A 15,000-nucleotide genomic window follows, 5' to 3' on the forward strand; every position below is an offset into this window, starting at 1 on the left:
AGAAAATATATGACGTGAGACATTTTTATAGTTAGTATGCTCTAATAGTCCGCTCCACTACTCAAGTCCTGGCGTTTGTTTTATAAGGCCGTACTCTGGAAAAACCCTTATTTGAAAATTTGGCCAGAAAACTCGCCCTTCAAATATCGATCGATTTAAATTACCCTCATCTTGGCAAAAACTCTCAAACCTGGGACTTCGCGAAGTCCCAGGTTTGAGAGTTTTTGCCTTGATGAGGGTCATTTAAATCGGTAAATATTTGAAAGATGAGTTTTCTGGCCAAATTTTTAAATATGGGGTTTTCCAGAGTACTGCAGTCTATCTGAACAGTTATCTGATAGATTTTAATGATTGCTGACAGAAGACTTGAATCATCCTTGCCATTAAAAATAACATTTTTATAAGGTAATTTTGTCTTCTTTTTTTTTCATCTTTACACTATGTTGAAAAACAAATGGCCTTGAAAGGAGAAACATTTTGTTTAACACACACACGCACACATTAGCATGTGCACACTATAACTCTTCAAAATGAAACGTCACTGGCCATTCTAAATTCGATGCAATAAAGCAGTTAACTGTCGTACTCTGGAAAAATGCGTATTTAAAATTTTGGCCAGAAAACTCGTCCTTTATATATATATTGATCGATATAAATACCCCTCATCTTGGCAAAAACTCTCAAACCTGAGATCTCGCACCTCTGGTGAAAACACTACAGCATGATTTCTGGTTGAATGAAAATCATAATCTGTCACCCATGATTTAGATTTCGTTTCACGTAATCCGTTTTATGACTCATAATGATTAGTTTAGAGGGGCCAGCGTGGCTCAGCGGTACGGTCTTTGCTTCGTACACGAAAGGTACCGAGTTCGATCACCTGATGCTGCACTGTGTGGGTGAAATGAGCTAAGTGCGAGGAAATGTGATTGTTACCAACTTTGTTGTGAGTTATATTCTATAATCAATGTTTTAAAATTGTGTTTTGTTGAGTTTTTAAAGATATGTTTATTTCTTTTTTTTTTTTTTGTCTGTTTATTTACTTATTTATTATGATTGTTTCTTTTTTATATTTTCACTGCTTGGTTAGTGAATCCTTTCTTTGAAATAGAGCAAATCACCTCGCCCTAGCTCAATGTTCGGCGCTGCACAACGGCTGACGCCTAGGTTATTCAAGTCCTCCCTTGGAATGGACCCTAAAGACAAATGCTCCCTCTAAGATGAATAAAGGGTATTTTTATTATCAATATTATTATTATAATTTATTTTTTTTGATACGTGAAACCGTATCAAATCGTTTTTCGATTGGCTCAATTATGTCCAAAACAAATAATGTTACCAATCGAAAATCGTTTGCGTTGTTACTTTGTCAGTTCCGAAACGGAAAACCATTGAAAATTATTCCAACCTAGAGTCTAGTCGTAATTATAATTAATGAGGCGTTTTGACAAGTTGTATCAAACTTCCATTTCGACTGTTAATCGATGGATATTGAGGAAAGGAATTGGTGATTTAAAAAAAAAGAAAAGAATAGAAAAAATGGCACACTGACTTTTAAAAAAGTTGATTCATTTACAATTATTCAATTATTGTTTGTACTCGTATTTCATGGCGTATGGTATTTTTTTCGATGAAATATAAAATGTTAAGAGTATTTATTCAAATCTGAGCTATCGAGCCAACTTGGTATTATGGCTGCATGAGATTTTTTTTAAAGGACTTGGAAGTTAGAATAAAACGAATTAAAAACATATTTGCTTGAATTAAAAAAAAACAACTAAATTCACTCCTTTCAATTAAGGCATTAATTTGTTATAATCAAGTCAATTTACTATGTTAAGCATAAATGTCAATTTTAAGCACCAAGTCCGCCCGTTTTAAGACTGTTACGATTGGTCTCATGAATGTTTACAGGAAAGTTTCCAGTCTAATAATAATAATAATAATAATAATAATAATAATAATAATAATAATAATAATAATAATAATAATAATAATAATAATAATTATAATAATAATAATGATAATAATAATAATAATAATAATAATAATAATAATAATAATAATAATAATAATAATAATAATAATAATAATAATAATAATAATAATAATAACAATAATAACAATAATAATAATAATAATAATAATAATAATAATAATAATAATAATAATTATAATAATAACAATAACAATAATACTTTTTTGTTTCCACGTTAAGACATATACAGGATCGACTCTCTGACTGGTGCAAACAATCAGGGACAAAACACGGAGCAATATTTCTTTAAATATGAAGAAGAAATTAGCGATCTTGCTCCGACTTTTTTTGTTTAGAACCAGCCGATCGGTTGCCAGGCGGATGTGAAATCAACAACTTTTGAACCCAATTTATTAATCTTTACTGCTTTGATTTAGAGTCAGTACTTTGTTTCACGAGAGCCCTAAACACAATTTCGAGTCACATGATTTGTCGGGCGGGGCCTCATCTTTAAGCAAGCAGTGGATATTTATTATCATTTGTTTCCCAATTAATGGTTTGTTCATTTCGTAGACTTTTCCCTACCAAATGAGAATAATTATGAAAAAAGATAAATCTAGTTATTCAGTAACGCAATATCCTACAACACGGATGTGTACCCTGTTTGAGTGAATTTTTGAAAAAAATGGATTCTCTCAATGTAAGAATTGAGTTACGTGATGGATTAAAACCTTATAACGTTCAATGAAAAAACCTCAAGGATCACATAAACAAAAAATATATTTTTAAAATGTACAAAATGAAGGATAAAACAGAATTTCTTCTTAGAAAACACATGGACAACCAGTTTTTCCCGGCACTATATGGACAGAGGCAGTTCACCTTGTCTTCATTCCAACGGCGATATATTTGAAAAATATATTAATTTTCTTGCCAATTCTGTTCCAACAACATGTAAACAAAGGTGTGGTTGAGCGGAATATACTTCGCCTCATAACCTGAAGGTGTCTGCCGTTAGGTGACGCCATAATATGAGCAAGCCACCTCGCCCGAACTCAAGACGGCACTGTTCCCAGTGTGCTCATCATTCAACGACAACAACAACAAAAAAATGAAACAAAACAAAAACCAGTTACTCATAGGGATGTATGGGTAAAAAAGAATATCTTGGAAAACATTCATAAATTTATTTGTTTTAATCTGTCATAGGGATTCTCGTGATTTTTATTTTGTATTGTTTTGTTTATTTAATTTGATACAGAGGTTTGTCTTTTTAAATTGAAAAAACACCACAATATGGTTTAAAATAGGATTCAATAGTCTGATGTCACGTCCGCTCAGCAAACGAGCAGCTTGGTTCTGAACAAAGAAAATCTGTACTTTTTATTCTTCATGCTGGCTAGAGCTTTTTCACATGTCATGTGATCAAATAAAAGTCAAAACATGATCAGATTTATAATGTTTTTCTCCTCTGGATACCCTTTTATGCTCGTCTGAGAAGTATTTCATTAGGGCGTCCGCCATTGTTCTGATAGTTTAGAACCAGTTACTAAGTTACTATGAGTCATTACGAAGGAAGTGACGCCACGACTGTTGAACCCTTTTATGTCTCATTTGTTACTGTACATGCCTCTACATAAATCCTATGACATGTAAATGAAAAACCTACTCATCTTAAATAAAGGATTAAAAGTTATTCATAGTGATAAGACCCACGGAGCAGGGGTTAAGCCGGGTCTCTGTAGCATTAAACGGACATTAGTAACTGCTTGCTATCATTCGAATAGGACGCTGGTCTAACGCAAAGTACTTTCCATCAAACCTAACGGATTCAGTTACCCAATCAATGTTTGATTGACAGGGATGTGTAAGGTTAGTTATCTAACTAAACTATCGGGACACCAATAAATAGATACAATTCTGATGTTCTATTTTATAACTTCAGCATTTAGTAATACCAAGTGCTCAAAACACTTTACAAGGGGTCACTAGCTAACAGCAGTATTTAACATGTAGGAAGAGACACGAGACCTGTTAGGCGATAACTGTTTGGGGGTTTTTTTCGACAGAGACAACGCTGTTAACGGCCAGGTACTCATTTTACACCTGCGTACGATGAGTAAATGTGAGTAAAGAGCCTTTTCCAAGGGCTCACCTTTGCGTCGCTCGGAGATGGGCCAGCACCCAGGACCTTTCGATCCGAAGGCGAAGTGTCATACCACAAGACCACATAGCCTAACATATTATCTCAAAATCATAATGATTTAATATTATTATCAATATTGCCACATTTTACTCATTTTCTAGCGAAATCACTGATTATTTCATTTGCTCAAGCAGAATAAAGCGGACAATCCCCTGTCAATTATAATATGATATGAAACGTATCTATCGATCCCTGCTCGATAACCCCGCTGATCATGAGAGGTGTAGGGCGAGTGGTGCCAGATCCGAGTGGCTGGTGAGCCATTGAGGCAGCAGTCACCCACATGGTTGCCAGATTTATTTTGCAGAAAAATTCAAACATCAGTTTTTAAGCTAAAATCTCCCGTCTTAAGACAAAGAGTCGGATATCGGGAGAAAAAGTTTTTCTTTACAAGAAAGCCAAAAATAAAAACAATAAAAAATACCATTGGCTCCTATATCCTAAAGCCTATCAAGTGTATATCTTATTTATTTTATTCTATTTAAAAATGTTTTTGTTTGTTTGCGTTTTTGTTTTGCTTGTTGTTTTTGGTTTGTTTTTTTTTTTTTGTTTTTTTTTTTTTTTTTTTTTTGCTTTTTGTTGGGTTTTTTTTTTTTGGTAATAAAACATTTATTTCTTGACTGAGAGTCACAAGACGCGTCGGACTCAAGAATATGACAATGAATGTCATTAACTCAGCTTGACCCAATTACTGATATGCGACCCTTTATCCTATGACGGCAGAAATACATGAGAGTAGAAATGAAGTTTTACATTCGTAATCCGCTGACATGAGTATGGGTCTTGATTTTATGAAAAATTCATTTTGTCTTACCACTTTGAGGACCGAATTTCGTATATTTTGTGTAGTTAGTGTTGATTAAAGTAAGTAGTAAAGCTAATAAACTTTTTTTTAATGCCAAAAATACCAAAGAAACAAACCCAATTTAAACCTTTTCAAAAAGTGTCAAATGAGCCAACACTTTTAACTTTGGCATTTTAAAACACCAGCCTGGCAACCTTGGCCACCCCACCCATCGAAAAGAATAATTACTCAACTTGTCATGCCCCATGTCAGTCCAGCGCCCCGATAACGATATAAAACGGCTCTCCAATAATCAAAACTCTTGTAGCCCGGTATCCGTCATCTCGTATAGTCAAAGTAATTTCTTTAAAGATCATTTCCTCGTCGTACAACACCTCACATCAATCAACATGGGACTGCCAACAATCATCAGTCTTCTCGTACTTCTTTGCGCTCTTTCACTTATAAAAGCAAGTAAGTGTCAAATTTATGAACTTCTTTTTAAAAAATTGATATGTTGGGTACGAGACCAGGTGCATATATTTTCAGGCCTGGTAACTGAACGCTATTATGGACTTGTTTTAACATTGTTGTAACGGACTTTATTTTGCGTTAATTTGAGAGTATTTCCATTACAAAAATGAGCCCATAACATTTTCGGTAATCAGACCTGCAAATAGGTGCACCTCGGTACGAGATATTTCACGATCATTAGATAGAAATATTGGACGTCATTTGAGTTGACTTGTGATTGTCATAAAGAAACAATACTGTAGCAATGACTTAAACTCTCTATATAATTCATATTTTATATCAACAGTTGTGATATTATAACAGCCCCCCCCCCCCCCTCCACCCCACCTCCTTTAAGAGTTACATTTGTCTTTAGAATTCGTTTTTAAAACGCGTAAACAATAACATTTATAATTGAAAACAGAATGTGACCCAGCCTACGTAACTGAATTCAGTTTTGCAATTGACAGTATTTTGCGTTGGTTTGCGATTCTTTACATTATAACAATGGCCCATAATGATGTAGGTTTTCAGACCTGCAAAGAAATAGTCGTCGGACTTATCGGTATGATGTCGGAATGAACCAGATGCAAAAAAAAAAAAAAAGAAAGAAAAAGAAAAAAAAAGCATTTAAAAAAAAAAAACAAAAAACAAGGGACTTTATTTAGTCTTTCGAAGACCAGAAATTTGAAATTTTAGTTTTTGTTGATTTAAGAAATTCTATTCATTCTCCACACAAAAATCTCATTTTTTAACACTAAATTCCGTTTTCAACATCTAAACGGCCCCGACATATTACGGGTTTGAGACAAATTGGTCACAAAGTGCTAGGATCTTCCTAAAATAATGTATCTACCAATGCTTCGCATTTGTGTAGACGTAAACAGCGAAATCTTTCTTTGCGCAGTTTTTGTTCTTTAGCGTTTCTTTTTATTTCAACCATTGGAGAACCGGCATTATTTTCGGGGAAATAAAGGCTTTTACAAACAGGCACTCAATCTATTTTACTTATTATTCAGTGAATGCATCATCTACCAAATTCAGTCCCTTCGGTTGTGGACAATGACAAATTACAATGGTCTCTCCACACGGACTGGTATATCTCGGTGTTAAGGCTTGTTTTTAAAATGATTTATGTGATTTTGTGAGTTTTGTTCACTCGCAGAAATCATCGAGCCCTTTAAAAATTGTCTGCTGTCCTCACCCTCTCCTTACAAACTGTAAGAAAATCGTCACATTCGTTACGAAACAACCAACATTTTTCTTATTCAAATGTCTTTTGTACACCATAAAATTTAAGAAAATGAACCGTGTGTTGTAGATAGAACATGTTTTGCTAAAGAAATTATGTATCGCATGAATTTTATTGCTATTGTGTCTGAGTGATAAAAAATTATTTTGTGTTTGTTGGGTGTGGAGTTTTGGAAAAAAAAAATCCTGAAAATGGCTGGTAATGAGAGGGTTAAAAGTATTCACTGTGTTGGTTACAACTAAGGGACAGAATCTGTGATAACCGCATTCACCCAATATCACCATATTGTAGAATCGAGACGATCGACGATCAAAATCGGTTAGGTATTGGCTAAAGTGTTTCGCGCAAATGGATTTGGCAATAGGGCAGGGCGGCCAACATCAAAAGACCGATCATAATGATGATGCCCGAGTGAGGGGACGGACGCATTAAAAAGAAACAGTCGCGCTGTTTATATAGATCATCTCTAACATTATCTTTAAAAAATTACTTAAATCTTAATACAATGATGTATGAAGACAATATCAAAATTATGAATATTACTAACGTATTTTTAAAATGCTAATTAAATTAACAAATAAAATAGGTCTTAATACAGATTAATATTTTAAAAAACAAAATTACGGTTTTAAATGCTAATTACTGTACTTTTAATAATTCAAAATTGGAGGCCATCCGAAAGCTCCTCGTGTTAAGGGAAACAACTCAAATATTCCCTCAACTAACCCTAAGAAAAAAAACCAACCTAGTACGTACCTTTAACTAACCCTAATAAGAAAAGCAAACACCCCAGCGCCTATACTAAGAGTTATGACTAACCCTAAAAGAAAAAAAAAAACCATCCTCCAAGCTCGAACTAACTCTAATAGAAAAAAGCCCCTAGGACTGTTTTCAATACTTCACAAAACAAAATCGCGACGGAAAACCAAAACAATGGTCGTATTATGAAAGTTTAAACGTTCACTAATCCATCAAGGTTTGTTCTAGAGTTTTTAAGATGCTACTACATATTGACAAATTGAATAAATAAACGCATAACAAAAGATCCAAGGTGAAAATACAAATTGAAAGAGATGCTAGTACGAGGAGCTTTCGCAAGGCCTCCCTCAAATTTTAGAAAATATTTCTTTTCTCATTAAATATGGGAGATAGATAACTCTTTAAGTGTCAAGTGGCCGCCCAAATTGCGATTTCCGGGGCCAAGGATCGAGTATAACGGGCGGTGAACATAATATGGCAAATTCGAAAGCCAAATGACTCATGATTGCGCCCAAGAGGATATTCTAAATACCCATTTGAATCAACGGGCCAACAAATTCCAAGAACTGAGTGTCTATTCGCAAACGTTTGCAAATAGCTTACAGATAGCCAGTTGACTATTCGCAATCGTTTACCCGGTGATTATACACAGAAACTCTGCTCTGTTTAACATGTATTCACTTTCGAGAAGTGAAAACGTTCGCCATGCACATAGAAAAAAAAGCACATAGATAGAAATAAGTAAAGTTAATAAAATATCAATAAAAATATAAAAATACTTAAACAACAAATCAGTCGAGGATAGTAAATTACTATAAATAAACAATATGTATTTATGAATTTGAGCTTTAAAATTGAGCTTTTATATAGCGCAATATCCACTGAAAAAATGTGAGCTTTTATATAGCGCAATATCCACTAAACGTGCTCAAAGCGCTTTACAAGGGGTCCCTGGTCAACAGCAACATTTAACATGTAGGACAGGACATAACGCCTGTAAGGCGATATTACAATTTTTCGGACAAAGACAACGCTGTTAACGGCCAGGTACTCATTTTACACCTGAGTACGGTGAGAGAATATGAGTAAAGAGCATTTTCCAAGGACTATGCGCCGAGCGCGAGGCTCGAACCCAGGACCTTCCGATCCGAAAGCGGGTGTCATCCCACTAGACCACATAGTCGCACTAAACGTTCTATACAAAAAAAAAAATAGATACATAAATCTCTTTATTCAGAACGCGACCAAATGATCGGAGAGAGAAAAAAAAAGTTGTGCTATATTTTTAAAATCTTTCTCAGAAACCAAATTTAAATGATCAAGGCGAAAAAAGGAAGGAAAAAAAGAAAAGAAAAACTCGTTTAGAAACAACAAGTAATCAGAGACAAAAATAAAAAATATATAAATAATCTCGATCAGAAACAGGAGCAAATGATCAGAGAGAAAAAATTATTTTTTTAAAAATTGCTCAGAAACAAAACACCAAAGCCAGGCCAACGCTATCATCCACGGAGTCCCTACCATAGAGAATACTCCCTCGTCTGTGGTCCCTACCACCAGCGCTAATATCCATTGAGTCCCTACCACAAGTACTCTTTCCCACTGAGGCAACGTGTCACTGGGGTCCGAATAACGATGACTTTATTGGCAGCCGGGACAGGGCGAGGGGTGGGTGGGGGGGGGGGGGGGGGGGGGCGAATAATGACTAGATTATTGACACCTCTGGGTCCGAGAAACGGCGGCCCAACATAAAAGTTATTTTGCAACAAGTTAGTAAAGGATGTTAAACGTTTTCCTCGGTGGGTAAACACAAATTTGTCACGAAAAAACACGGGGCTCAAAAAGAGCTTGAGAAACACTGGACTCACTGCTAACCTTTCATTTTATCGAATAGCCTGGAAGCTATTGACAAACGTTTGTGAATACTCGTGTGGCCTATTTGCAACCGTTTGCAAATAGGCGTCGCCTTTTAAGAAATGTTTGCAAGTTTCTCGTAAATTATTCTGTGAAAAATAGTTTTAGATTTTTAGATTTGCCAGTAGTTCTGTGCTCGATGATAAAAATTTCCTTGGCTGTACGGAACAATGTTTATCCCCAACCCTATTTTTTTTAAAGAGTAGATTATCTTTCGCCTTCATTTTAAGGTCCATCTTAGATGTTATTGATATAAGAAAATAGTTTATGCAATTCTTTTTTAAAAGAAAAGAAGTATCCTATACCTATTGTAAATTGCCACAAAAGAAGCAATAGATAACAACAGTCGTGGAAATAAAGTATTGATTGCATGCGTTTAAGTACAATGGTTCTTCTGTCCGCCATATCAATCGCACCAAAACACAAAACAAGGCTTAAACCTTAAGTGTAGTTGCATTTAGAGGGAATTATTCACACAACTGGAAGTTTAAAAACATTTTTTTTAAAAAGAGAGCAGAGTAACTTCAGCTGTGATTGAGAGAATGTGGTGAGAATTAATCAAGAATCTTGGCGATCTAAAAACAAAGCTGAAGAGGAGAGTGACGTCATCTTCATGCATTAGGGCTATAGATAGTGTGAAGATGACGTCACTCAGGTTTTTGTTATTGCTTTTTGCCATCCGCGTTTATTAGTAATTCTCACTAAACTGTATTAATCAGACTATACACGTTCAAGGTTGCTCATAGTTTTGTGTGTTGGTCACCCGAGTGACGTCAACTTCATTCTATCTATAGTGCGATGGGGGGGGGGGGGGGAGTAGTGAGAACATATCACCAAACAGGCAATCTAACACCAATGCCAAAGAGCAGAGTTTTACACGAGGTGAATTTTTTTTAAATTTTGCAATCTGCTTATTTGGGTTTTAACGATTTTGATAAAAAGTGCTGATCTAACGGTCTTTTGGGAATTCCCGCTGGCTTGGTCTGTTTTTGCCATCAATTTAAAGTCTGGTTTCTTTGCCAAATCAAACATGACAAAACCAGGAAAAGCGAAGATGAATACAAAGTAGGACTTATAAAGAAAAATATAAATGATTTTTCGGGGTTTCTCCTCGATAATAATTTAAAAAGAATGCCATACAAAGGGTACAAAATTTTGCGGACAAATTTTAGTTGTTCGTATTGCTTTTAGTATTTTCATACAGAATCGGTGGTTTTCCTATTCTTTGAGAAGTTCCTGTAATAGTTATATGTTGCCAATTTAGTCGTTAAGAGACCATTGGAACGAAGTTTTCAAAGCAGGGACCATGAAACAATTAACATTTGATAATGTGCAAAGAACCAGTGCTGCTATTGTTGGTCCTCCTCCTCCTCCTCCTCCTCCTCCTCCTCCTCCTCTTCCTCCTCCTCCTCCTCCTCCAGATCCTTCTACTACTACTACTACTACTACTACTACTACTACTACTGCTACTACTACTACTACTACTACTACTACTACTACTACTACTACTACTACTACTACTACTACTACTACTACTACTAATACTACTACGACTGGTATGATAATAATGAAGGTTATGACGATAATAATAATAATAATAATAATAATAATAATAATAATAATAATAATAATAATAATAATAATAATGATAATAATAATAATAATAATAATAATAATAATAATAATAATAATAATAATAATAATAATAATAATAATAATAATAATAATAATAATACTTTATTCACCCATAGGACAATTTTTGTACAGACGTGTTGAACAGACATGATAATAAGTTAGCAAATAACTAGGTGGTAAAAGTATGGATTATGTAATTTGTTTCAGTTCGTAAAGAAGTCATTAAAGTTTGTTTGTTTGTTTGTTTGTTTTTTGTTTGTTTTTTTTTTGTTTTGTTTTTTTTTTTTTTTTTTTTTTTTTTTTTTTTTGTTGTTGTTTTTTTTTTTTTTTTTTTGGGGGGGGGGGGGTTGTTTTGTTTTGTTGGTGTTGTTGTTGTCACGTTTATTAACGGCAGTTGAATCAGTCAGCAAAGAAATGTTCAAAAACACTTGGAAAGAACTTGAACGACACATCAAAGTTCAGATCACACAAAATGGTTGACACATTGAAATCCATTCAATATGTAAACTCTATGTAGATCTATTTTAAAATCCCTTTTTCGAGTTCTGGTTTACGATAAACAAAACTTGAATTATTTCTTTTTATTTTCGCTAACATCATGTGCTGTCTGTTTCTCCGTTAACTATCTTCTTATTAGTACACCCTGTATATACTATTTTTTTTTCATTAGCAAGTATTGGTTCTTTTATTTTACTCACGGGAACAATAGAAAAGAAAGACATAATCGTTGGGGCATTGATCATCATTCGGATTCCTTGGTGCCTATTCTGATCTTTTAAAAGCTGTACCACTTTTTTTTTCTTTTTTTCTTTTTCTTTTTTTTTTTTTTTTTTGGGGGGGGGGGGGTCAATGCTTTGAGCTTAAAGGGTTATGAACGGAGAAAATAATTCTGCTCAAACACTCACGTCAATAATTATGACGTATTTATACGAGCGTGAGCTAGAAAGTTTTGCAATTTTCTTTATCATTTCATAGTTATTTGACTTAGAACCTTAACATTAGGGATACATTCTTTAGAACTATATAGCTTTGATGTGTCAAAATTTCTAAGGTTTGTGGCGTCTTCTCAGACGTAATCGCCGATTTCCTTTTTCAACAACCTGTCAAAACAATACATGAAAATGGCTGCATATATTCGATTCAAGCAGCGTGAATGCTGAAGGCCGTTCACCCATTGAAATCCATAACAGAATGAATCGTATGGTAACGCTTTTGTTGATTATAGCACCGTTTGGCGATGAGAATGGTTCGTGAACGGAAAAGACCTGATCAAAACAAAACTTCAAGATTAAACTCGTTGCGGGAAGCCTCGAAGTACAGCGATCGTCAGTAATCAAACTGAAGTCGAAAACATAATTCCCGCAAATCGGCTTCATAGACAAACTGACATTGTGAAAGAAGTTGATATTTCAAAGATAAGGGTATACCACGTCGTAACAGTGATCCTTGGATACAGGAAAGTGTCTGCCATGCGTGTCCAACGAATGTTGACAAGTGACATGAAAGAGCAACTAAAAACAATTTGCTCCAAACTATTAAACAAGTATGGAGACAAAGGAGATACCTTAATTCAGCAAATAGTCTCTGGAGACAAGTCATGGGTCCACCATTTTGACACATAGAGCAAACGCCAGTCAATGGAATACCGACACGAAAACTCTCCAATAAAATAAAGTCAAAGTTGTGGAGTCGGCTAGAAAATTGCTGCTCAATATTTTCTGGGACTTTGAAAGGTGTCTGTTGTTCACATAAAATTTTTGGAACAGAGCAAAACAGTGAATTCTGATCAATACATTGCCACTCAGGTAGGAAAAAACTGAGAGCCCGAATGAAAAGAGTGCGACCCCAGAAGAAAACAAAACAAAACAAACAAAAAACTTGAAGTTGAAAATATCATTTTGATAGATAAGAATATATATTTTAAAAATTTGAGCTTTTATATAGCACAATATCAACTAACCGTGCTCAAAGGGCTTTACAAGGGGTCCATATCCAACAGCAATATTTAGCATGTAAGACGAGACATAACGCTTTTTAGGCCATATTATAGTGTTTTTACGGACAGAGACAACGCTGTTTACAGTCAGGTACTCATTTTACATCTTAGTACGGCCGGAGCGTGTAAGTAAAGAGTCTTTTCCAAGAACTCAACAATGCGCCGTTCAGAGCTTGACTCGAACCCGGGACCTTCCGAGCCGAGGTGAGTGTCACACCACAAGACCATGTCGCCGCACATAGCCGTTTTAGATTATATATATATATATATATATATATATATATATATATATATATATATATATATATATATATATATATATATATATGATTGCATCTAAATCGGCGTTCAATGCATATATTCGTATATTATATCATGATATGCATTTTACGCTGATGCAATCATGTAAAAAGTAGGGTCAATATGGAACAGTTGAACACTACTGATGTATTTACTTTAAAATGTACTGCATGTGTTTAACCAACGAGTAAAATATTGTTTGTAAACATCCCTGGATAATAAACAAATTGTTGCTATTAATTCATACAGACTGATACTTATAACGCAGAAACTAAATAGATTATTTGATGTCACGAAGCAACCATTTCTGGTCAAAATTTGAAAAATGATTTATTATTGTAGTTAGTTCTTCAGAATGATGGCCCGTAGAGCCGAAGTTTATCCCGGTTTCTATAGCGTGAATCGGACATATCAATTGCTTGCTATTTTTTGGATAGGTCTCGAGTCGATCGCAAAGTACTTTCCGCCAGATCTAGCAGACCCAATTGCCCAATCACAACACGGAGGTCGGAGAAATCATCTTTACTTCACCATTCGGTCTCTCGCTTGTGAAGGGAGTGGTCTACCAACTGAGCTGTCGTGACCCTAGGTTTGTTAATGTACACAGGTATTATTCATTATCATACGATATACTGTCGTAGACCGACAAATTGACTTTTTGGTCAGAAAACATGTCAAATGTCAATCGACGAAGATAAACCCCATACTTGTAATAAGTTATCAAACCTGAGACGTTAAAGAGGTCTAATATTCAAAAGTTTTGGGTAGGTTAAAGTTCATCTCAGAAGAAGTTAAAAAAATTCTGGCCACAGATTATAAAAGTGTATTGTGACAGTGTACTCCAGTGGTCTTACAGAAAACACCTGGGGCATTGAAATTTCTGTCCATTTTCTCATGGACCAAGATTCCCAAGGGATCTGTCACAGAAACACGCGATCCTTAAAATATATGGAATTCACTCCCCAAAGATGTTCCGCCAAACTGATGAAACACTTTTGTAGAATTTGGATATTATATCTAAATTTCAAATATTGATGAATATTACAATAATCAGCGATTTAAAAAAAAATTCTGAAACAAGACAATAGCTTGGAGTCTCCGGTTTATGAAATTCTGACAAATTGAGAATGCTCTTAATTCATCAATATTTGAAGTTGCATTTCTCTGACCAGAATGAAAATAAGGTTTTTGTTAATGTGTTGCAATGTGATTAAACACAAGGACGGGACCTCAAACGCCTGCTATGTTTTAGACTTTATTATATAAATTCAATACTCAATACTTGAGCTTTTATATAGATAGCTCAATATCTACTGAACACTTTACAAGGGGTCCCAAGCCAACAGCAACACTTCCTTAACATGTAGGACGAGACATGACGCCTGTCAGGCGATATTACCTTTTTTTGACAGACAACGCTGTTAACGAGAAGGCACTCATTTTACACCTGAGTGAGAGAATGTGAGTAAAGAGCCTTTTCCAAGAATTCAACTATGAGCCACTCATTGCGGAACTCGAACCCATGGCCATCCCATCCAAAGGCGAGTGCCATACCACTAGACCACATCCCACCACAATGAATGCGTAAAATGCGAAATCCTCTTATAATGGGGAAAATACGGTGCACTTATATTTCTAATCCTACATTAACAAACCGTGAAAT

At 34.9% G+C, this 15,000-nt stretch overlaps 1 protein-coding gene across 1 annotated transcript in view; it reads left to right on the plus strand.

Annotated features, from left to right (window-relative positions):
* The first annotated feature begins 5,219 nt into the window (after nt 1-5,219).
* LOC144964771 (uncharacterized) overlaps nt 5,220-15,000 on the plus strand; it is a 52,433-nt gene continuing 42,652 nt past the window's right edge. The window contains exon 1 of the mRNA XM_078899372.1: nt 5,220-5,442. Coding sequence (XP_078755498.1) covers nt 5,235-5,442 — 208 coding nt within the window. The 5' untranslated portion in view covers nt 5,220-5,234. The remainder of the gene's footprint in view (nt 5,443-15,000) is intronic.

The sequence above is a fragment of the Berghia stephanieae genome, chromosome 2, assembly GCF_034508935.2.
Source record: "Berghia stephanieae isolate SIO BIC M18660-M18661 chromosome 2, UCSD_Bste_1.3, whole genome shotgun sequence".
Classification (NCBI taxonomy): domain Eukaryota; kingdom Metazoa; phylum Mollusca; class Gastropoda; order Nudibranchia; family Aeolidiidae; genus Berghia; species Berghia stephanieae.